Source organism: Halichoerus grypus, chromosome 11 (genome assembly GCF_964656455.1).
Source record: "Halichoerus grypus chromosome 11, mHalGry1.hap1.1, whole genome shotgun sequence".
NCBI lineage: Eukaryota > Metazoa > Chordata > Mammalia > Carnivora > Phocidae > Halichoerus > Halichoerus grypus.
The window spans coordinates 8,189,729-8,213,105 of NC_135722.1; the positions used below are offsets into that span (position 1 = coordinate 8,189,729).

Here is a 23,377-nt window from a genome sequence, read left to right on the forward strand (position 1 = left end):
CTCCCCCTTGCCCCCAGCCCTGGAGCCCACTGAGGCTTTGCCTGAGGCCTCAGGTGAGCGCCCCTGCCGTTGCCCTTTGGCCTCTCCCGCCTCGTTTCCCTCCCCTTAACTCCCTCTCTTCCTTCTACTGCTTTCTACTCAATTCACCAAACAGCTATATTTTCTCCCAATTTTTATTTATTGCCCAAACAACATTAAACCAACAATAAAGGAAAGAAAAATCACCCACAATGCCACCGCCCTGTGGTGTCAACAGCCCCATTCCTCCGCTCCCTTCCAGGCTTGTCCATGCACTGCCGGCTGTGATTTTTACAGGGCTGTAGCTTCTGTTCCGCCCCCACCCCAGACCCCCAGATGGTCACTGGGGGGCCCCCTGGGCTCCCTCGTGCCTCCAGCCGGACGCGGAGCGTGGGGCTCAGGAATTAGGTGCCGCGTCTTCCCCCTCTTCTAAACGGAATCCTTTGTAGGACCGGATGCCTGAGAGTGGAAACAATGGGATGGCTCTAGCTCTGTCTGTTGCTGTTAGATATCAAAATATCATCTTCATAATTGTGCTTTTAATGGCTGCATGGTATTCCGCCGGGCCGATGTGCCATGACTTGCTCAGCCGCGCCTGCTGGCTGCACACAGTTCAGGGAATATTCAGCGCCCGTGTGCTGGGCGCTTTGGAGGCACCAAAGACCAAAAGCGAGTGGCCCTGCTAGACCCTGCCCCCCACCCAGGAGGGCTGGTCCCCCGGACAGTGACGGCTTAGCAGGACCTGGCGGAAACAGACTTCGTTACCACATGACCCCACAACACAGGGGCCCAGTCAACCACAATATCCAAGGACAGCTTCCCAGAGGAGGTGGCTCTTGAGCTGGGTCTTGGAGGGTCAGGAGGAACGTTCTGGGCAGACACCAGAAGCTCATTCCACCTTTGTTCCCAGGAGCTGTGACATGGAAGGGCCCAGAGTTTGGAGTTCTTGGTGGGAGCTGGGGAGAGGGGACGGGGGCCGTGGTGGAAGAGAAGATGACGGGATGGGTGTCTTCCAGACCTGGGAGTGCAGGGCTTTGAACGAGCCTGGGGAGTCTGGCCTTGATCTTGAAAGGAGTAGGGTGCCAAGGAGGGGATGTAAATACAGCAGGGGCACCATCAGGCACGAGATTCCGAAGCCTCACTTGTGCATTCAACAGATGCTTCCCGAGCCCCCGCGTGTTGTGGGGCTCCCTGAGGGCACAGTGGGTGGTGTCGGGGATGGCACCCTGGCCCCGGAGGACTGAACTTGCTTAGAACCACGCGCTCTCCGACATGCGCTCCGCAGGAGGCAGCACAAGTCACCTGGGGACGATTTGTGGCTTCAACCTTGGGCTCGCCAAGCCCCAGCTCCTGTACTCCCAGGATGGCAATAACCCGGGCAGCATCCGCAGCCAGGTGCAGTGGGCCCCACCACCGGGCAGCCAAGGTCACCCCAGCCCTGCCACCTGCCTGTCCTCGCAGGAGTCCCCAGACCTGGAATCTGCTCACCACCTCACCACTTACCCGCTGGCGGCCCTGGGCATTATCCCTGTTCCTCACTTTTCTTATCTTGATGAGGTCATCCCAGACCTCCTCGGGCTAGTGTGACAGGTGGTGAGGTCCCAAGAGGAGAGTGCCTTATACACCATGAAGCTGTGGCAACAGGACTCACCATGGTTAGACTGTTGTCACCCAAGGAGGTGCCACGCTTGGCCCTGTTTGGGCCTCTTCTGGGCTGGGGGTAGGGGAAGGGTTGACCTGACTCTTGGGGGGGGATCAGAGTGGCCCCACTGGTGGTCAGGGGGCATTACCAGGGACCCCTTCGCCCCGGGCTTTGTCCTGGTTGTCCAGGAATGAAGGCCCACAGGGTAGTGGTCAGGGGTCAGCCCACTCAGAGGGCAGAGAGCAGATGTTCAGAGGGCATGACCTTGGACGTCAGCCAGCCACCTGAGAGACAGAGGCTCAGTGTCCCCCACAGGCCACAGCTTGGGTGGCATCTTCAGGGAGGGGTGGACCTCCAGCCCCCAACGAGAACAAGAGGGCCTCCTACTGGAGTTTCTGCCCCCTCTCTCAGACCTGGAATCTGCCCATGCGATGTCCCGAGGACAGTTCTTGGTCTTAGGGATCACTGCCCTCCAAGATCCCCGTAGTCCTCTGGGTCTGGGGGCCCTGGAGGGAGGTGGGGCAGAGAATCACAGTCACTGAAAACTTGTCCTGCCTGGCCCCTGGGTGACGCCCCATGAGCAACAAGCACGTGGCCTGGGGGCAGGCTAGCTGCACACACATGACCGAACAGACCAACCGTCCCCACAAAGTTCCATCAGCTTCTTGGACTTCTGTGATCATGTCCTGACGCCACCAGAATCCTCCTCTCACCACCGTGCGCTAAACCTTCCCATCCTGCACCTCATGGAGGGTTGGGGCATCCCCCCACATGTACAGAAGTGAGGACAGAAGTTCAGGGAGAGCAAGGGGGCAAGGCCCCCAGCCATTGAGGAAGTCCCTGAGAAGGCGCCCCAGGGAGTGGGGCAGGAGACAAAGCCAGGGGGACAAAGCCAGCAACTCCCAAGGACAGCAGTGGGAGCAGGTGGGGCCAAGGAAAGGTCTGGAGCAGCTGAGGCCAGGGCAGGAACTCCCCCCTCCCTGCCTCACTTCCCTGCGATTTTCGGCCTCTCCGGGGCCAAGCCATCCGCTCCTCACCCCTCAGTCCAGGGCTCCAAGGTCCTGTCCTCCGAGAGGCCTCCCCGAGCCCCTCCTTCCCTAGTGAGGTCGCCTTGTTCTCTCTGCTGCCTTGACCTCTCTGTGGGGGCACTTCACCCGGTCTGTGCTTCCATGCGGTGCGTGGGCCTCGGTTCTTCATCTGCTGGACCACACTGACATCTCTGCAGGGTGGTGTGGGTGCGGGCTGGCCGCCTGTTTGCTTCCTTGAAGACCGTAAGACAGTGTGAGAGCGCATCTGGTGATGCGGGTTTTGTGAGCGTCCGGTCGGCCTCCCCCAGCCCACTGTGTGCAGGGTCCCCAGCACCTGCCGGGCCACTGCGGCTGCGGGGAGAGCGGGAGAGCGGTCTGGTGTTGCTGAACCGAGGGAGTGAATGCAACGTGAAATAAGCTTCAGGCTAATTGAAACCAGTAAGGCGACGGTGACAGAGCGGCCCAAGGCCAACTGTGATCCCTCAAACTGGCAACTGCCCCTGAGCTGATGGTTCCAAGGGTTCGGGAGGGGGCCAGACACACTTCCAGCCAACTGGACGGAGGGGAGAAGGGTGGCAAGCCAGCCCATCCTCTCCAGCCCTGGCAGGACCGAGGAGGCTTGTCTCTGATGAGCCTGCTCTCCCTTGGGAGCCTCCTCTTCTCCCCGCAAATGACATCACCGCCCCCCACCCCTCATCTCTGCCAGACACCTCTCCCTCCTTCCCTCCCCAGCCATTATTCCCAGCAGAGGTAATGCTCTTTATGGTGATTTGAGCATTTCTTGACTCTGGCTATCATTCACCTGTTACACACATCCCAAGTTCAGGAAAGGAGAAGTGGGTTGCGTCTTGAAGGACAGTCCAGGTGGACGGAACAACATGCGCCAAGGCCTGGTGGGGTGGATGGGGGCGGCGGAGGGTGTGGAGAGGGGAAGCAGAGGTGAGGCTGGAAGTGCAGACCTGATCAGGAAGGAAGTTGTGGGGGCAAAGGGAAGGCGAATGCCCAAGATTCAGGGGAGCCAGAGGACCTGAGGTGGGAGAAGGGGAGGGCAGGGTGGAGGACCGAGGGGTGGGAAAGCCCCCACCTAGGGTTTTGAGATTGGAGCCTCAGACACTCCTGCTGGGACCCTTGCCCCCAGGGACACCCCTACCCCATCACTGTGTTTCTCCTGACCCCCCGCAGAGCCCCTTTTTCAGGGTCTCCAAACTCTGTCCCCCTCTTCACCCCCCCCTTCTCCCGCCCCCTGGCCCAGTCCAAGTTTACTGTCTGTCTACTCCACCACACAGGGGCCTCTGGGGCCTGATGCCCAGGCGGGCCACCTCCCCAGGGACTCGGACAGCTCCTGGCCCATTCCTCTTGGGTCGTCTCTGTCCCTCCAACAGGCTCCAACACCTCAGGGCAACTCAAGCCACTGAAGATAGTGGGGGGGGCTGACAGTGGGAATGTGCAGATGGGGTGTCCTGAGCTCGGGGTCCCCCTCCCCGAGTCTTGATGGTCCAGGGCTCCCTCACCTGCTGCGCACAGGTGCAGCCAGGCCTGGCAGGTTCTGAGTATGCTGCTGAGATGGGGTGCTGGGAGGAGCCGAAGGGAGAGGGGGAAAGGGGGGAGGGCACCAGCCACGGGCTGGGGGGGGGGCGTTGCCCAGCAACCACCACGCGGCGGCGAGGAGGGATTCTTAAAGAGCTGAGCAGAAAGGCTGGGCTTTGGAGGGGCTGAGGCACAGCCTCGCATACCAATGGCTGCTACTGCTAGCCTCCTCCCCTCCCCTCCTCTCCCCTCCCCTCCCCTCCTCCTCTGCTCCCTCCTAGGAGTGGAGCCCCAGCTGGGAGAGCAGGAAGATGAAGAGAAGGGGCGCTCAGCCCAGGGCAGGCCTGAGGCAGCCAGGGCAGGAGCCAGGCTGGGGTCCTATCTGGTCCCCACAGGACGAGGCCTGGGGGTGGGGGAGATGGCCCCCCTGAGGCCTACAGCGCAGGGGGCGCCCTGGGCTCCCCGACCCTCAGGGTCTGGGATGGGAGGGAGCTAGGACTCCTTACCCCCACCCCACCTGGCCCTGCCAGTGGGCCTCCTGGCGCCCCTGCCAAAGGAGCACTAGTTTTAGGGCCAGAAGGAACTGCCTCCTCTTGGGGGCGCCTGGGTGGTTCAGTCGTTGGGCGACTGCCTTCAGCTCAGGTCATGATCCCAGGGTCCTGGGATCGAGCCCCGCGTCGGGCTCCCTGCTCCGCGGGGAGCCTGCTTCTCCCTCTGCCACTCCCCACCACGCTGTGTCTGGTGGGTAAAATTTCTGAGGAAGTCCCTCCTGGTGTCTAACTCAAATTCTCTGTGCAGCAAGTGGTGGCTGCCTCTCTTCTGAGAAGGGAATGTCTGGCCTCAGTCCAGCACCTAATATTCCAGAAGCAACAAGGGTAAGGATTCAGCTGTGTGGTCTTCTGCTGGTTCCTTTCCTTCTAGGGCCTCAGTTTTCCATCTGTGTGGGCAGGGGCTGGGCTAGACCCAGGGTGCCTTGCCAGGGTCCAAGGAGGAACCTCTGGATTTCTGCTATCCTCTCTGAAACCATGGGGAGAGCTCCCTCCCAGCTCCCTGCAGTGGTGGAAGGTGGAGGGCGGGTCAGGAGGGTGGGGGGCTGGAGCCCCCCACCGTTTCCTCGCACACAAAGTGCTCCTTCCGTTGACCGGATTGCACCACATTTGGAAGCCGATCCCATGCCTGATCCAATCCTGTCTCCCTAATTAATCCCTGTGGGTTCAGCATTACCTCTCCTGGCCCTCTGTCAACCCATCCTCAGCCACCACCATCCTCCCCCAACCCCTCCCCACTCCTGCCTCCAAGTCCACCCTCCAATCTTCTCCCCCCTCAGCTCTGAGGAGGGCCAATCCCGACCCTGCTGCTCCCCGCTCCAGCACCTGCCATGGCTCCCCACTGTGGGAGATGGATCACAGCCCCCTGGGTCTGGCTGACCCTCTGCCCTCAACTTGACCACATTCCCCTCTGCAGAACTGCCTCCCCCACAGCTCACCCTCCCTAACACACGGAGCTCATTCATCCCTCCAGACGTGACCTGAGGGCAAATATCTGTTGAAGGAATGAATGGTACTAAGAGTAGGTCTTTGGTGCCAGGCCTGTGCTGGCTTCGGGGTCTAGGAATGAACAAGGCAGAGTAGGTCCTCTCCCATAGACGGCCATGCTGGTTCTAAAACCAGTAAACAAATTCGTAGGCAAGATCATGACGGGACGAAGGTGTGTGGTCTCCAAAATAAACAAGGTGAGAAGAGGAACAGGCCCGGAGACACTTTAGTTGGGTGGTCAGAGGAGGCCTCTTAGGGGGGGTGTCATTTTCATGGAGACCTGAAAGACAAGAAGGAGCCAGTCTGGAAAGAGCTGAAAGGGTGTGCCAGGCAGAGGGAGCGGTATATGCAAAGGCCCTGCAGCATAAAAGAACCAGATCTATTCAAGGAAGAGAAAAGAGGCCAGGACACTGGGCGGAGCAAAGTGTGGTATGCAGCCATGCATTCGTGGAGAGGAGTATGGATTTTATTCTAAGTGTAATAGGAAGCGATTTGAGAGTTTTAAGCAGGAAAGTGACATGATCTAATTTATATTTTAAAACGGTCATCTGAACAACCACTTTGGAGAGCAATTTGGCAATAACTAGTAAAGTTAAAGATGTGCATATACCACGACCCCACAGTCCCCCTCCTAGGCGGATGTGTGTGGGAGACAACTTGTAGCATGCGTGCCTGCGGGGTGTACAAGATGCTCCCCAGGACAAAACCGGGTGTTCCTGCTGGTCGGAGGGAGGACAGGTGGATGAGGTGGGCCAGCCCCGGCAGGGCATATTACACAGCAGTGAAAACGGACCTGCTAGAGCAGCGCGGCTCTGCCTGGGTGCATCTCCCAAGCATGAACGGGAGCAGCCAATCCCAGAAGCTCCCCTTTTTATATAAAACTAACAGACCAAGGTCAAATCTTGCTGAGGGGCATACAAAGTAAAACTCTAAAGAAAATACATGCCAAATTCAAGGTGGCGAGTTCCTCTGTAGGTGGGGGGAGGGCTTGCAGTCTTCTGTGACCTCGTGTGTGTCGGGCTGGGGGGTGGGGGGGCTGGGTGCGCATGGGGGGCGCCCGTGCATTTACCTGCATAGCTTCCGTGCATATGAAGTCAGTAGAAAAAGGGCGCCGGGGTGGCTCAGTCGGTTAAGCATCACGTCAGACTCTTGGTTTCATCTCAGGTCATGATTTCAAGGGGGTGAGATCAAGTTCAGAGTCTTTTTTTTTTTTTTTAAGATTTGATTTATTTATTTGATAGAGAGGGAGAGAGAGAGCATAAGCAGGGGGAACAGCAGGCAGAGGGAGAGGGAGAAACAGGCTCCCCGCCAAGCAGGGAGCCCGATGCAGGGCTCAATCCCAGGACCCTGGGATCAGGACCTGAGCTGAAGGCAGAGGCTTAACCATCTGAGCCACCCAGGCAGCCCCTCTTGAGTTCAGAGTCTTAAGATTCTCTGTCTCCACCTGCCCCTCCCCTCCCGCGCTCTCTCTCTCTCTCTCTCTCCCTCCCTAAAATAAATAAATAAATCTTTTAAAAAGCCCAGGAAAGGATGAGATGCTGGGGAGGACGGCCTGGAGGGTGAGGGGCAGCAGAGAAGCTGCCCAAGAGGGAGAAGACGGTGGCTGGGCCTCGCGGAGAAGTTAGCCCCAGTCGGCCTGGCTGCTCAGAACCAACACTCTTTTCTTCTCCAAGCCCGTGGTTTGTGCTCCGCTCAAATCCACCTGGGTTTTCTCCTTTCAGGAAGAAAACTGACGCTCAGAGAGGGCAAGGGGCTGCCTGGGCTCACCCAGCAAGCTGTGGGTGGAGGAACCTAGGACCCTGAGGCCCGTTCCGCTAGGGCTGAGCAGAGGGGTCCCAGCTGCCCTGGGGACCTCCTCGCACCCATCCCAGCAGTGGAGGAAGGGCCTTCTGCTCCTGCCGCACCCGGGGCATTTTCCCCTGCCATCCACTCTCGCACCGGCCAGGGCTCCCTCGGCCCCAGCCCCTCATTCCTGCAGAGACGGAGACTGCACCCGGCTGGCTGGGGCCCAAGCCATCTCCTGGTAATTGGGTTTCAGGGATGCTCATGGTTATGCTAATGACGTGGCTGTGAGCGCCGGGCCCCTGGCTCCTGGGGGAGGGGAGGCCCTGGCGGCGGGGGTCCCCCCGCCCAGCTCTGCAGCCTTCGGCAGCCCTTCCTTGGAAATCAGACTGATTCAAACCCCAGCTCCCCCAGCTCCCGGCTGTGTGACCTTGGGCAAGTCACGCCACCTTCCCCTGACTCTCTTTCCTCATCTGTAAAGTGGGAAAAATAATAGTACCCTCTCGCTAGGCTCCAGGGCGGGGGGGAGGGCGGTGGGGGAGATGAAGAATCCACTGGAAACACTTGGCCCAGTGCCTGGCCCAGAGAATTTGCTCCTTAAATGCGTTATTAACTATTTTTTGTTTTTCTTTAAAGAGGTCCTGCAGGAGAATATGGACAGGGGCTATTGCCGATTCTGCGTCATGAGCTAATAATGGGTGACTCACTTTCTTTTGCTTTTTGTTTATGTTTATTATCCAATTTGGGGCAATCAACATGAATTTCTTATATAACACAAATACCAATAAGTGGAAGTCGCCTGGGGACTGGGCTTGGAGAGTGGGTGTTAAGGGACAGTGGGGCTCCAAGGGTTTGGGATTCAGCTTGGGGGCGGATGGCTGGGAGGTTGGGTCTCCAGGGGCAGAGCCCAAGAAACCCAGACAGGAGGGGACTCTCCCACAGCCAGGGCACCTGCTTTGAGCTTAAATGACCGACTGGGTGGCTTTTGTAGGCAGAGGCATGGGGGAGGACCACCTGGGGTAGACCGGGCTGGTGGGACCACAGCTGGGAGCCAAGAGGTGTGGGGCAGGACTGGGGAAGGCCCTTCCATAGCAAAGGGAGCCTGACATAGGGCCAGTGGGAAAGGGAGACCCTGGAAGGGGGACCCCGGCTGGGTATGGCTCCCAGCAGATTTAGGGAATCACAGCGTTCCTCTCAGAGATTATGGAGTGAGGGCTCAGTCCTGAAGGCAGACAAGCCAGATTTGGCTGAGTGGGGTGCTTAGTGGCCCAGGCTCCAGGCAGGTCAAGAGGATTCAAACCCTCTCTCTACCACCCTAACCTGTGTGGCCTTGGGTCACAGACTTACCCTCCCCATCTGTAAAAGGGAGCCGCACAGTCTGCAAGATCCCTATGGCTCTCCCTCGGAAGCTGGTGAGCAAATCTTGATAGGAAGAAGCTGCTGTTGAGATTATTAATCCAGCCCATCGGCAGGCTGACCCCCTTCTCCCTGGCTGACCAGGGACCCCAGCCCCCATACCCGCTGCCACTGTGAAGCCCTGAGGACATAACGATTTTACAGGCTTTTTTTTTTTTTAAAGATTTTATTTTTAAGTAATGTCTTCACCCAATGTGGGGCTCGAATTTACAACCCCGAGATCAAGAATCTCATGCTCTTCGACTGAGCCAGCCAGGTGCCCAGTTTTATAGCCATTTTAAACTATATCATCTATGCCCGACAAGGGCCTCGGTTAGCTGACCTCTCCAACCCACGGATGAGGAGCCCGAGGCCCAAGAGCACAGCTGGGGGTTTCAGGACCAGAGCTTGCAAAGCACAAGGACGGTGGCTCCTCCTGCTAAGGGCAGTGGCCTCACTTTGCCTCTCTGTGCCTCAGTTTCCCCATCTGTCAATAGGGCGGGAAGGGGTGTGTGTCCATATGTACACATGTTAGGACGATCAGCAGAGGTCCTGTGTGAAAGCCTGCAGTGGGTGCTGATAAATGTGAGCCCCCTGGCCCCCCATAAGGCCCCTGCCCCCCAGCCTGGGGAATATCCAGTAAGCCTCACATCCCCCACCCCGAGGAGGCAGCCCCACCTCAGAGGACAGTGACCTTGGCCTGGGGGACAGAGTCTGTCAAACACGGCAACTGCTTTCACAGCTTGAGATGCCTTTGAAGTCTCTTGTTTTATCTTCAAAAATTCAGCACATGTCACGTTTTATTCCATCTGTGGGACATTTCTAATCTAAAACGTGTTTTAAACAACTCACCCTCAAGTAACACGGATACCCACCGCAGGCCTGCAGGAAGTGGGGGCGGGTGACGGCACTGGGGTCCCGAGAACAAAGCCTACTCCCCTGAACCTCTGGGCAGGGCCGGGGCTATTGGCCAGTCAGTGGTCCGGCGGTCAGCCGTCACCTTGGAGGCACCAGGCGCCGTGCCAGACTTTGGGGTGCTGGGGGGCTGTGGGGGCTTGGCCAGGCACGGGAGGCTGCAATGGAACGGTAGTGATGGGACATGCACAGGCATTGGGGGATGCTCCAGGCCTGGGGGTGGGGACCACCTGCACAATGCAGTAGCCAGCGGGTCCCCATCGTGTCCACCCTGAGCTGCTCTTGCCCCCATCGCCTCTGATCTTCTCTCCGACTTCTCTCCCCGCCACTCACTCTGCTTCAGCTACAGTGGCCTCCTCATTCTGCCTCAGGACCTTTGCACAGGCCGTCCCCCCACCTGGGGGGGAGGATACCCCTCACAGCTGGCTCCTTATGTTCAGCAGATCCTTGACTCCTTCCAGATCACCCCACCCCACCCCCACTCGCCGGCCAGCCGTCTCTCCTCCCATCAACCTCTGACACAAATGGTAATCCCTGTTCCAGTTCATTCTTGTTCTGTTGTTTCTTGACCGTCTGCCTCCTGGATAATGAGCCCTGTGCCCGCAGCGCCTTGCCCAGCTGTGTCCCCGCGCCTGGCACGTAGTAGGGGCTGGATGTGTATTTGTCAAATGATCGGAGGTCTGAGGAAGGGTGGGAGGGGAGTGGGCCAGGCCGAGGGGCCGGGGGGTTGGGGGGCAGCCCCCACCTCTCCGAGGCTGGCCGGCGGCCTCTCAGGCACTGGAAGCCAGGACGGGTGTTTGGAGCGGCAGCGGCGGCAGCCTCCGCACACCGAGGGGCTGTGACCGGCTCAAAGTCACCGCTGCGCCCGCTCACCCAGCCTCTCCCCGGCCCAGTAACCTGCTCAGTGCTTTCCTCAGGTCACTGGGTCTCCTCTCTGGCAGCCCAGCCCCCGCACAACACCCCGTTGCCTCCCACACCCTGGCCTGGAGGATGTGTCGGGGATGAGCCCGAGCAGCTCCTCCGTGGCCTCCTGCCACTGTCCTTGCACCAGCCCTGTCCCCTGCACACCCCCCACCCCACGTCCTGCCTCCGGAGGGCCCCTCGGGTGGGCTCTTCTGCAAATCCTGATGGCTGCAGAGCTGGGCAGACCCGGGGGTGGCCTCGCTGAGCGACTCTGGGCATAGCCCCTAACCCGGTGCTTCAGTCGGTAAATTGGTGGTGGTGACCGGCTGTGCACCGAGCTCCGTGCTGGGAGCTGGGGACAAGTATGAATGACACACAGTACTGGGGAGGCCAAGTTGCAAGCACTGACCTGGGAGGTAAGGAGGCTGGAGGCAGTGATTTGTGGCCCAGGGGAGCCCACGGGGAGCTGGGGTTGCCCCTCAAGGCTGGCTCTCCGGGTGGGGCATGTTGAGGTCTCCCCCAGGCAGCGGCAGCAGCCCATGCAAAGGCCCTGGGGCTGGAGGAAATGGAGCCAGTTTGAGGACTGGCCCAGGGGAAGATGAGGGGAAGGGGAGGGGGGCCAGTTTGAGGACTGGCCCAGGGGAAGATGAGGGGAAGGGGAGGGGGGCCAGTTTGAGGACTAGCCCAAGGGAAGATGAGGGGAAGGGGAGGGGGGAGCAGGGGGTGCCCATGCTAGGGGCCAGTTCTTTATCCTGAGAGCACAGGGGAGCTTTGGGAGGGTTTCCTCAGGAAACCAGGGGTAAAACGGGAGATGCTCAAATTTGCATTGTGAGAATATTGTTCTCTATGGCTCAGTTCTCTCATCTGTAAAATGGGTTGGTAACATGCCTTCCACACAGGGTAAGGGTTAAAGAAGTCAGTGGGAGTTGGAGCTTACCCAGCCTAGGCCCAGGCGCTTCTGCCACTGTGGGCCCTTTCTCTAGCAAAATATATTAGACAGAGGATCACTTAAATACATAAAACAATTAATAACAAACATAAAAAAAATGTATGTTAGAAGCTGATTTTATGAGTTTGTTGGCGTAAAGACAAAATGTATTAACGTTATATGCTAAAAATAATTTCAAACTCAAAGTTCATTTACTCTTCTGATTTTATTTTTAATTTTATTTATTTATTAAGATTTTATTTATTTATTTATTTATTTATTTTAAAGATTTTATTTATTTATTTGACAGAGAGAGACACAGCGAGAGAGGGAACATAAGCAGGGGGAGTGGGAGAGGGAGAAGCAGGCTTCCCGCGGAGCAGGGAGCCCGATGCGGGGCTCGATCCCAGGACCCCGGGATCATGACCTGAGCCGAAGGCAGACGCTTAGCGACTGAGCCACCCAGGCGCCCCAAGATTTTATTTATTTATTTGACAGAGAGAGACACAGCAGGAGAGGGAACCCAAGTAGGGGGAGTGGGAGAGGGAGAAGCAGGCTTCCCGCTGAGCAGGGAGCCTATGCGGGACTCAATCCCAGGACCCCGGGATCATGACCTGAGCTGAAGGCAGACGCTTAATGACTGAGCCACCCAGGTACCCCTTTAATTTTATTTTAAAGATTTATCTATTTATTTGAGAGAGAGAGAGAGCGTGCGCTCGCGCGAGGGGCGGAAGGGGGAGAATCTCGAACAAACACACCCGTCAGCGGAGGCAGGACTTGATCCCATGACCCTGAGATCCTGACCTGAGCTGAGCCCAAGAGTTGGGCATTCGACCGACTGAGCCACCCAGGTGCTCCCCCTCTTCTGATTTTAAAAGAAATTACATTGTCGTGGGTCACTAAAAATATTATGGGCCCTGGCACAGGCCCACTATGCACTGCCCGGCCCTCAGAGTGGGGGCCGTTCTTTTAACGAGGTGCTGCCTGGCAGGGGCAGGAGGAGTGGGTAGCGGGGTTGGCCGGAAGAACAAGAGGTGTCTGTGTGCCCCAGAGCCTCCACTCGGACCTCTGCCACCCCTCACCCCCCCCCCCCCCCCCCCTGGCCCCAGCATCCAGCTTTACCGCCCTGGCTCAGTCCCGTGCGGGCCCCGCCCTCCAGGCTGCAGAGCATCCTTCCCCAGCCCCTGCAGCTCCTCATCCTGCCCCAGGAAATGCTCAGACTCCTTAGGCCCTTCCACAGTGCCCCTGCTGTGCCCCTCCCTGCATGCCTCTCCTTTTCTCTGAAGCCAGGCAACTGCCTTCCTCCAGCCTCAGCTCAAATGCCACCTCCTCCGGGAAGCCCTCCCAGCCTCCAGGCCTCACCAGATCTTGTACCTCCCTCTCCTACCCCATTTAGGCCTGGGAGCTCCTGAGGTCCAGGGACTGTATCTTGTCCATCTCTATATACTTGGTGGCACGTGGCAAATGGTTGGCACCCAATTAAAATGCTTCGCGTAGAAAGCGAAGGGAGGGGCCAGCCAGGTCCGTCTGCCTTCACCTGGGGCCTCCTCTGACCCATAATGACAGTGGCCAAGCCCTCAGGGTCTGGCCTTCTCCCTTTCCCTGAGCAGTGACCACACGCCAGCCCCTGACATGGGCCGGATGCTGGGGCCCAAATTGGGGAGCAACTCCACCCTGCCCCCAGGGCACAACCACTGGGGGGCAGGGGAAGGGGCTGGGGTCCCCCGGGGGTGGTGCCCTGGGCCTGAGAAGGTGTGAAGCGGGCAGAGGGTGGAATGGGGGTCTGGACAGGTGCCCTGCATGAGGGGTAGTGGGGGGGGCAGGGAAGGGCAAGCAGAATATATGGAGGAAGGGGGTGATGGCCCTGGGACCCTCAGCCCCTGGCCTAGTGGGCCACTGTCAGGGGACAGAGGATTTGGCAGTGACTGGCATCAAGGGGTGTCGACCTCATTTCCATCCCAAGGTCACAGGCCCAGCACTGAGGCTTGGAGCCAGTTAATCATGCCCAGTGGAGCATGGTGCGGGCATGTCCATGAGTGGGGGATAGGGCAGGGCTGGACCACCTCACCCTGCCGTGGGGACCAGCAAGCAGACGGGATGGCAGCATTGGGCAAAGGCACCCACAGCCCCCAGGGTTCATGCTGTGGCCCAGGAACCTCCACACACACACACCCCCCACCCTCACCAAAGCCAGAGCAGGCCTCATGCCCCTTCCCCAAGTCCCAGGGCGAGGCCTGAGCTCAGCTCACTCAGCCGCTCAGGAGTGCAGAGACCCCTGCTTTGCTGGGCCATGTTGGGGTCCCAGGGGTGGGGCCAGGTCACGACCCCTGGCTTCAGCTGGAAGCCCAGCGCTTGTCTTCACAGCACGAGGCTACTCACCGTGTCTCACTCAACAAGGAGGCATTGGGAACACAGAGAGAGAGAGTGTAGGGGTTAAGAAGGACGATGATGGGGCGCCTGGCTGGCTCCGTCCGTGGAGCCTGCAACTCCTGATCCTGGGTTGTGAGTTCAGCCCCACGTTGGGTGTAGAGATTACTTAAAAAAATAAAATATTTAAAAAGAAGCAGAAGGAGAAGGCACGCTGACAACCAGCCATCCTGGGTCAGATGCCTCCCCTCCCTCCCCCAGCCCTCTGTGAGCCTGTATTCCCATCTGAAAAATGGGCTCATGACCAGTTGTGATTTAGAGCTTAAACCAAACTGAAGGGAGCATGGTGGGGACAGCAGAAGGGGGAGGAGCTGGAGACTCGAGGCCAGTGTCCCGGTCGAGTAAGGGCCGGCCCTGGCCTGGGGAGCAGGCAGGCCTGGACCCCCCCATGCTTCGGATGGGAGGCTGGGCCGCCCCCCTTTCTGCTTCCCTTTCTCCCCAAGCCTCCAGGCCATTCCCTCCAGCAGCCTGGCCCAGCTGCGAGTGCCTTGGGCAGCTTTAGGGGGGGCTCCATGTGGAGGCCAGGCGTTCAGGCCCCTCGGGGAGAGGGCCAGCCAGGGACTCGGGAGAAAGAGGAAGGCGGAATTGGGTGCAGACCTCAGGGTTGCCGCCCTTCCCCTGAGCCCCCACCCGTGAGACTGTCAACCTAGTGGGCTGGAGGAAGGGGACACGCAGACCAGCCTCCTAGGATACCTGCTGAGCTTGGGAACAAGCTGGTGACCAGGTCCTCTGGGTAGCCCAAGACTGAGCCCCAGGGCAAGCCCTGCTTGCCTGTTCCCACGTGGGGCAGGTGACACCACCTGGCCACCGGGCCCACCCTTCTGCTGGCTCAGCCCGGTGAAATCCTTCCTGCCCCCAGCCCACCCACCCCCTCAGCCCTCCGGTGTTCCTGGACTGGTGGACATCAGGGCAGCTCACCCCAGTCCCCGACCTGGGCAGACCGGCACACGGTGGGGTTCAAGGGATGCCAGGCAGGTGGGGGTTGGTCCCTTCCAACAGGGGCCTGCAGAATGGCAGGTCAGCGCCCCTTCCCCTCCCGCCCCTTCGAGGCTCACTGCCAACACATTTGGCACAGAGCCCTCTGTGAGCGGGAGCCAGCTCGTTTGTGGCCAGTGTTAATTAAGAGAGAGGTGACGGGGGGAGGTGGGGATAGGGCCATGGAGGGCAGCTTCCGACAGCTGCCAGGACTGCTCTGGGCCAACCCAAGATGCCCAGGCCTCCCCTGCTGGCTCCAGGGCAGGGCTGTCCACAGGTCCAGCCCCGCCTCTCTGCAGCCCGACCCTTGGGGTGGGGGTGGGGGTGGGGGGTCCAGACCGCGACTGAAGGGCTTACTGTGTGGAAGAGTCAGGCCCCAGCCATGGCCAGGGGGAGAGCCTCCCGGTGCTGCCTTGAGGTCGGCCTGCCTTGTGGCTTGACTACAGAGCGAGACCAGCACTATGCAACTCGACCCCCAGCCTCGGGCTCCTTGTCTATAAAATGGGAGCCATAGCACTCCCATGGGGCTTTGTTACGCTTGTAAGCGGGATCATTTGTGCAAAGTGCTCGGTCCGCCTGGCAGATAGTCCTCACCCGCTCACTGGGAGCATGTTTTCCTGGGGCAGCAGCTTCCTCCAGAGCCCTTTGGGAGCCTAGCCCCTCGGCGGGCCTGCCCACAGCTGCCTGGCTGTGCCTGCCTGGTCCTTCTCGAGCTGGGGCTCCAGCTCCTGGCTGCCTCCCCGCCTGCTCAGCTGGCCTTCCTCCCACCTTCCCCACAGCCCCCTAGCCCTGCTCTGGGAGCGCCCAGCCGCTCCTCGCCTCTCCATCTTAATTAGCTGCTTGTATTAATCTCACAAGTAACGTGGCAACTTGCAGCCCTGGGTTTTCGGGCTGTGGAATTAATTATTCCCCAAGCGAAGAGCTGTCAGCTCTGGGAGACCAGCCACTCGGAGCCGCCCGACACCACTTAGCAGGGTCCACAGCGTCTGCACGGCAGCCCGGGAGGGGCCCCCACTCCTGGTCCGGGTCCTGCTCCGTGTCTCCCCCGCTCCAGGACCCCAGGAGGTAGTGGGGTGCGGGAGCACTGGGGGAGGAGCAGGCCCCGCCTGGGAGCCAGGACTCCTGGGGCCAGAGGAGCTGAAGCCCGCTGGTCTCCCCACCTGGGCAGCACCCCCCGGCTCGCCCATCACTTCCCCGATTAGCACCAGCAGTCAACACAGCCGCGTGGCCGGAGCACCGGCTGGTGGGGCGCACTCACCTGTGCGGCCCTGACATGCGGCCCGAGAGGCTGCCAGCTTCACTTTGCCCTCGCAGCAGCCCTCTGGGGAAGCAGGAGGGGGCTGCGGGCCAGGCAGAGCGAGATGGACAGGTCAGCCCCGGCTGCCCAGCTCCAGTCTGGGGAGGGGGCTGGAGCTGAGCATAGCTCTCTCTGCCCTGGCCGCCACACCAACCCTGGGAGATGGTCTCTTCTCCCCGGGGAAACGGAGGCACAGAGCAAGCCGGCTCAAGTCAGCCTGTCCGTTGAACCAGCTTCGGTTCCAGTCTCAGTGCTCTGTGCCCTCACGGTGCTGCGCCGGGATGGGGTCCCTGCCGTCTGTTGGGTGCCCCCAGCCCTGGTTCACGAGCTCATGTTCTTACCCCGCACCCCTCCCCCCCCCACACACACACTCGTTCCCTGGGCAGTACTCAGCACAGTTGCACAGACAGTTTGATTTCTAGTGGCTTCCAGTTGTGTCCCGTGAGTTCCAAGGGCAGGGACCAGGCCTGGCACAGATGGGCCTCGGGAGACGCTGGGTCATCAGAATGAATGAATGAATGAATGAATGAATGAAAGGATACACGTGGCCACAGGTCTGCCGTTGCTCCAGACCCCGCACGGGGCTGTTTCCAGGGTGAGCGGCTGGGCCCCGCCACCCTGCCAACCCCAGGCCCAGCAGGAGAGGAAGTCCCGGCCTCCCCCACCCCCCCTTCTCTGCCCCTGCCTCAGGGAAGGTCCTGTGCCCAGAGTCTGAAGCCCTGTGGAGGGGGGCCCCGGGCCCGCCGCTCAGGCCCAGCCGCCAGCCCCCCACCCCTCCCACAAGCTGCGGGCCCACCAGCCACTCCCCAGCTGACTGATTTTCTCTTTCTCTCCTGCAGCCAACAGCTCCCTGCTCGGAGGCGGTGGTGGTAAGTGGACCCTTCCATGGCTGGGGGTGGGGCGGACGCGGGCTTGGGGGTGGGTCCCTGAAGTCTCTCCTTCCACGGCTGCTTCTCTCCTCTGGGCCTCCTTGCCCACTGTGCCCAGCCCTGCGCCCCCCCCCCGCAGCCCTCCCCGTCACCCCCACTGTGCGCCCGCCCCCATTTCTCCATCTCTGACCTTTTCTGACACCCACCGCCTCGGCCTGGCCTGGCCTGCCATCAGTGGGGACAAAGCCGGAGTCCTGGATAGCAGACCTGGTGCCCTCGCTGCTGGGTGACGCGGCCGGTCCCCACCATGTGAAGAGAGGCCTCCTGTCTGTAACTGGGGGGCTGGGAGGGGCACGCAGCAGGACACCTGAGGGTTAAAGAGCCTGGGCCTAGGACTGGGGGCTGCAGGTGTGGTAGGGAAAGCCCAGCCCTTGGGCTTCAGTTTTCCCACCTGGGAGGGCAAGAGATCTCTACGACCTCGAGGGCAGCCCCACAGCCAGGAGAAGGCCTCGCAAAGTCAGGGAGCGCTCTGCCGGCTGTGAGGTCCCCCAGAAGGCGTGTGTGTTCACTATTGCCACCCACCAGCAAGCAGGGGCTCCAGCCGCGCCAGGTGGGCAAGAAGTGGGAGGCCAGGGTGGGCCCAGCCTGCAGGGACACGGCCTACACGCTTGGCAGGTGCCAAGGCGGGGGCAGTCCCTGGGCCCCCCAGGGCCCACCTTCCCTGGCCAGCCCTGCCCAGGCGGGCCACACCAGCCCCTCGCCCCCGGCCCCCGGCCCCCCCGGGCCTGCGCTGGCTGGGCTGCCCGCTGTCTGCACAGGCAGCCGCATGATTGGTGAGCTGGGGGGCAGAGGTTAATGCGCCGTCGGATAAATCCCGGGGGCGTGTTTACGGCAGCAGTGGCAGGGCCCAGGCCAGGTTTTAAAAGGGGGAAAAATAAAAGGGGCATTAAGGTCAGGAATAAATAAGAGCAGTGCTAAGAGCTGTCGGTGACCAACCAGGATGCAGGGTGCGTGTGTGGGGGTGGGGGGGGTTGTTTGTGGCTAGAGATACTTTCCTTCCCTCCCTCCCTCCCTCCCCCGCTTCTCCTCCACTGTCCCCATGGAGGTCACAGCTTGGAGGCCTCACGGAATGCGGGGCTTCACTGGGGCTGGGGCCCCGGCTAGGACCTTCTTCTGAAGCCTATCCCTTTTGGAGGATTCAGGGGGCTGTCGCTGATCTGCCACCTGCCGTGCTCTGCCTTCAGACACCCCTCTCCTTCGTCTGTTCATTCATCACCCAGGGACTGAGCACCCACTGTGTGCCGGGCCCTGACTGGGTGCCGGACCAGAGGGGCCTGGTCCCTGCCTTCCCCGAGCTCACAGTCCAGATGAGACCTCCCAGGGTGCTCTGTGCAATGGGGGAGCAGGGCTCCTGGAAGGAGGTGGCCCCTACACTGGGACCTGAGGGAAGGCTAGAAGACAGCCAGCAAAGAGCGACGGGAAGGGTGTCCTGGCCAAAGGGAACAGCACAGGCGAAGGCCTGAAGTGAGGGAGAACATGGGGCATTTGGGGAGACTCAGAAGATTGGAGCGGTCACAGCCCCGCCAGGGGGGAGAGGAGGCAGGAGATGATGCAGGAGCCTCCCAGAGCCCGTGGGGAGCTGGACTTCCAGCCATTTAGTTCTGGGAGACAAAAGACCACAAAAAGGTGTGGGCCTTTTAAATCCTAAGTCAGGTCATCACCCCTCTTCTGCTCAAAACTCTGCCAGGGCTCTCCCCTCACTCTGAGCCAAGGCCAGGTTCTTTTTTTTTTTTTTTAAAGATTTTATTTATTTGACAGAGAGACACAGCAAGAGAGGGAACACAAGCAGGGGGAGTGGGAGAGGGAGAAGCAGGCTTCCCACTGAGCAGGGAGCCCGATGCGGGGCTCGATCCCAGGACCCTGGGACCATGACCTGAGCTGAAGGCAGACGCTTAACGACTGAGCCACCCAGGCGCCCCGCCAAGGCCAAGTTCTTAGGGCCCCAGGCACCTGCCCGACTCCCCGCCACTGCCCAGCCCCCCGTCACTGGGTGCCAGCTTCCCTGCTGCTCCGCCCCAGGCCTGTGCACAGGCTGCTCCCTCGGCCTGGAACCCTCTTCCCAGCTGGGGCCGTGGCTGCCCCCTTCACCTCTGGCCAGGTTTCCGTGCTCGCCGCCTTCTCAGGGAGGCCCCCCCAACCCCTCTTTGAAGCTGCAGCTGCGTCCTGCCGCCGCAGCCTGCATTGCCCACCCAGGCCCCACGGGCCCTGTACCTCACTGTCACGGTCACTGCCGATCGTCCGTCTCCCCGCTGAGAACAAAGCTCCAGAGGGGGCGCTGCTGGATCTCCAGCAACTAGAGCTGGGTCTGGCGCCTACGCTAGGTGCTCAGTTAAAGGGTTGTTGAATGAATGAATGAACTACAAAAAGGCAGGGATGGCCTGATGTGTTCCGAGAAGGACTTGCTGGGGAGGGCAGCGGAGGCCACTGAGGTTTTAGGCAGGGCAGGGAGGGGCTCATAGATGGCCTGGCGACCTCACTCCGAGAGCTCAAAGGGCACCTGCTCTGGCCAGACTGAGTGAGGAGGTAGAGAGGGGGTCCTCCAGCTCCCCTTCCGGCAGCGCTGAGTGGGGAGAGGAGGCTGGAGAGGCCCCAAGCGCTGCCTGCCTGACGCAGAGATGAATGGGCTGGGCCAGGACCCAGGAGGAAGTGGGCCTGGAGTCCGGCCTTTTAACGCCTGCCGAGATTTATGGAGCCACCGAGAGTGCTCACTGCGGCTGTCACTCTGCTAATGTGATTGGAACAAGGTGGAGGTGGCAGGGAGGGGACCGTGGTAGGGGCGAGGCTAGCGCTGTGGGGGCCTGGTGCCTGCCTAGGGCTGGAATGGACATGGTCCCAGACCTCTGAGATGTCCTCCACCCTCGTGTGCCCCTGCTGCCCGCAGCCCCATCCAGCCTCAACCCTGCCCCCGACGGCCCGGGTGGGGCCTACAGTCAGCAGCAGCCTGGGACTCGGTGGCCCAGGTCCCCACCTGGCTCTGCCCAGACCCACCTGTCTTCCCATGGGGTCACCTGAGGTCCAACCTCATGGGGGTTCAGGCCTCTACCCACTCCCCCAGCCTCCTATCACCACCCATCCACCTGCCCCATAACCCCCCTCCACCCATCCACCTGCCCCCCACCTCTCCATCTACCCCCCCATTCATCCATCTACCCCCACCCCTCTATCTACCCCTCCACCCAGCCATCTACCCCTTTACCCATCCACCTTCCTTCTCCGTCCAACCATGTACCTCCCACCCACCCATCTACACCCTCACCCCCCATCCACCTGCGCCCCGCCCCCCATCCTTGCAAGCATCAGTCAGGGGCGGCCTGCCCTGCCACTCTGAGTTGGGCTGCAGGCCCCAGCCGACCCTCTTCCCCTGCTCTGTGGCTTTTTCCACAGCACGGATCCCGTGTTAGCAGACCTGTACTTTATGTTTGTTCTTATTGCTTATCTCCCCACTAGAGTACACGAGAATGCACTCTCCTCTGGGACCGGGTTCTAGGGGTTTCCAAGCCAGTTTATGGGGCGGTCGTTGCACCCTCTGTATGCCAGGTCCTGCCCAGAGAGCCGGCACACAGGTCCAACAGCCCTGCACTGGGGCGGGGCGGGGGGTCAGTGATGGCTCAGAAGGAGGCCCTCGAAAGGAGGCCTGGGGCCTGGCCTGCAGGGCTTCGGGGAAGCGAGCCCAGTTGTTGGATGAGTGTGTGGTGGTTACAGTTGGGGGAGGACCGCAGCCTCTCAGGAGCAGGGAAGGGAGTCTGTGGGCACCCTGGCCCTCAATGAGAGCCCTGGGGGCGACTGGGGCCAAACAGACTTAACCCGAAGAGTCCAGGACTCCTGGGCCAGACTCACTGTGGGGCTGGGTCCCCACCAGGCCCTGAGGCCAAGGTAGGTGGTTCTGGCAACACAGTGAGTCTCTGGGAAGCCCCCCGACTCCCCCCTCACCCTCATTCCTCCCCAGGGCTCTCTCGGAGTGTGGGTGGTGGTGGGGACTCGACTCAGCTCTGTCCTCACAGAGACCCAGTTTGGTAGGAGACTTCCCAGCAGAGGGGGCATCTGACCCAAGCCCTGAGGGATGAATAGGAGTTCGACAGGTACGAAGGGATGGAGAGGCCCAGCAGGCGGAGGCCCGGTGTCTGCGCTGGGGAGACTGGATGGACTGGGGCAGCCTCCCCACTAGACCCTCAGACCCCAGACCGCGGGGAGCCACGCCTGCTCGCCCGCCTCCCTCCTGGGGAGACTTTCACTGGCTCCATAAACCTTTTCTTTTTTAAAACCAGACCGCTCTCCTATTGTATGGTAAGAAGGGAGGCGGGCCCTAAATCAGGACGGGGAATCGACAGGGCCCTGACGCGTGTCTCTCCTGTTTATTAGGACTGAAATGTTTACTCGGCGATAAGGAGCCGGCTTTCTCGTGGAGATTTGTGCACTCTTTTTCAATTACCCCTCGTCTTTCTCTGCCACTTTTGCACTAAAGGGATAATAAATGTATCGGAGCGTTTCAATTATTCATCTAAATCATGACTGCGCCTGCCACGGCCAAGCTTTAGTGACAGATTAATTCAGGGCCGCCTTCTGCTCACACGGCCGCCATCTCTGCTCTTGCGTGGCCGGCTCCCGCAAGGGCTGGCTGGAGGGGTGGCCCGGCCGGGGTCAGGCGGGGCCGTCCCCGCACTCACTGTCCACGAGAGGTCAGCGGCCCCAGCGGCCCCGCCTTCCTGCCCACCTCTTCCCTGTGCCCACACCTGACTTTGGGTGCACGGCTCCTACACCCTGGGGCCCGAGCTTCGGCCACAGCCCTCTCCCGGCACAGGGCCTTTGCACGTGCTGCTTCTGGACCTCAGGCTCCTCTGCCCTCCCACCACCACCCCCTCCCTCCTGCTCCATTTACTGAGGGCTCCCCACACCCTGCCACTGTCCTGGGTGCGGGGACACAGCGGCCCCTGTCCCTCATGGGCCGGCATCCTGTCACCCGTGGTAATCAGACTCCCATTTGTGTGGTTAAGTACCAACTGCCTCCCCGTCAGACTCCCCTCCTACGGGACGTGCACGGGGTGTCTGTCTGTCCACCTCCTGGCCGAGGTTAGTGTGTGGACCAGATGTGCCCAGGGGCCCCCGCTCCCCCAGCCCGGGCACCTGTGTGTGCGCGTTCGCACCCCAGCCCTGGCCCAGCACGGCGGCCCCTCGGCTTGAGCAGAACCCGTGACCCCGGGCCCACCATCTCTCCACACACAACTCCTTGGCCCTGGCGAGGGCTGTGGCCCCACCCCCTTTCCTCTCTCCTTCTCTCTCCCTCTACCTCTCACTTTTTCTTTCTGCCTCTGTCTCTCTCTGCTTCTGTCTCTGTCTCTGCCTCTCTCTGTCTTTGCCTCTCTGTCTCTGTCACTGTGTCTGTCTCTGTGTCTCTCTGTCTCTACCTCTGTCTCTCCATCTCTGTCTCTCCTAGCCGCAGGGCATCTCAGGCCCGCTCCCCATTTCTCTCGCTCAAGTGCCCACTCTCCATTTCTCCTCGCTCTCTCTTCCTCCTCCTTGCTCTCTCCCCGCTCCCGCTGGCTCTCCTCTGCTCAGAGGCAGGCAGGCCTGGGGGATTAGCAGAGCCTGGGAGCATCCGAGCATCATCGTCTGGGCCTCCACTTCTACCCAGTGGCCGCCCACGGTGGCAGCCACGGCCGGGCACAGTGGGCAGACGGGGTGGCCTCCGCACCCTCCCTGGACTGGGCTGGACTCGGGCCCCAAGTGCTGTGCCGGGGGGGTGGGGTGTGGGGGGTGGGGAGGGGCGGGCGCTGTGGGGGGAGGCTCCGGCCTGAGCTGAGCAGACAGGGGAGGAGCATTTGATGAGGAGCAGCAAAGCCCCCCCACACACACACACCCAGAGGCTGTCCCAGGCCACGCCGCCCCTGCTCAAACTTCCCACTGCAGTGATGGAGCAGTTTTAGCTTCTTTCACCAGTCCCGCAGATGCAGCCCTCCCCTTCCCCTTCCCCCACCTCCCACTCCCCCTCACCCCCAGCCCACCCTGGACTCTCCCTGTGGCCCACCCGTGCCCTCTGCCTGAGCCCTCCTCCCCCAGCTTCCTGGAGACCATTCTTTCT

At 60.7% G+C, this 23,377-nt stretch overlaps 1 protein-coding gene across 1 annotated transcript in view; it reads left to right on the forward strand.

Annotated features, from left to right (window-relative positions):
* The window catches only part of MACROD1 (mono-ADP ribosylhydrolase 1), a 146,625-nt gene that overhangs the window by 115,406 nt on the left and 7,842 nt on the right, over positions 1-23,377 (forward strand). Inside the window, 1 exon segment of the mRNA XM_036100371.2 lies at positions 17,212-17,241. Within this exon segment, the coding sequence (XP_035956264.1) occupies positions 17,212-17,241 (30 nt within the window).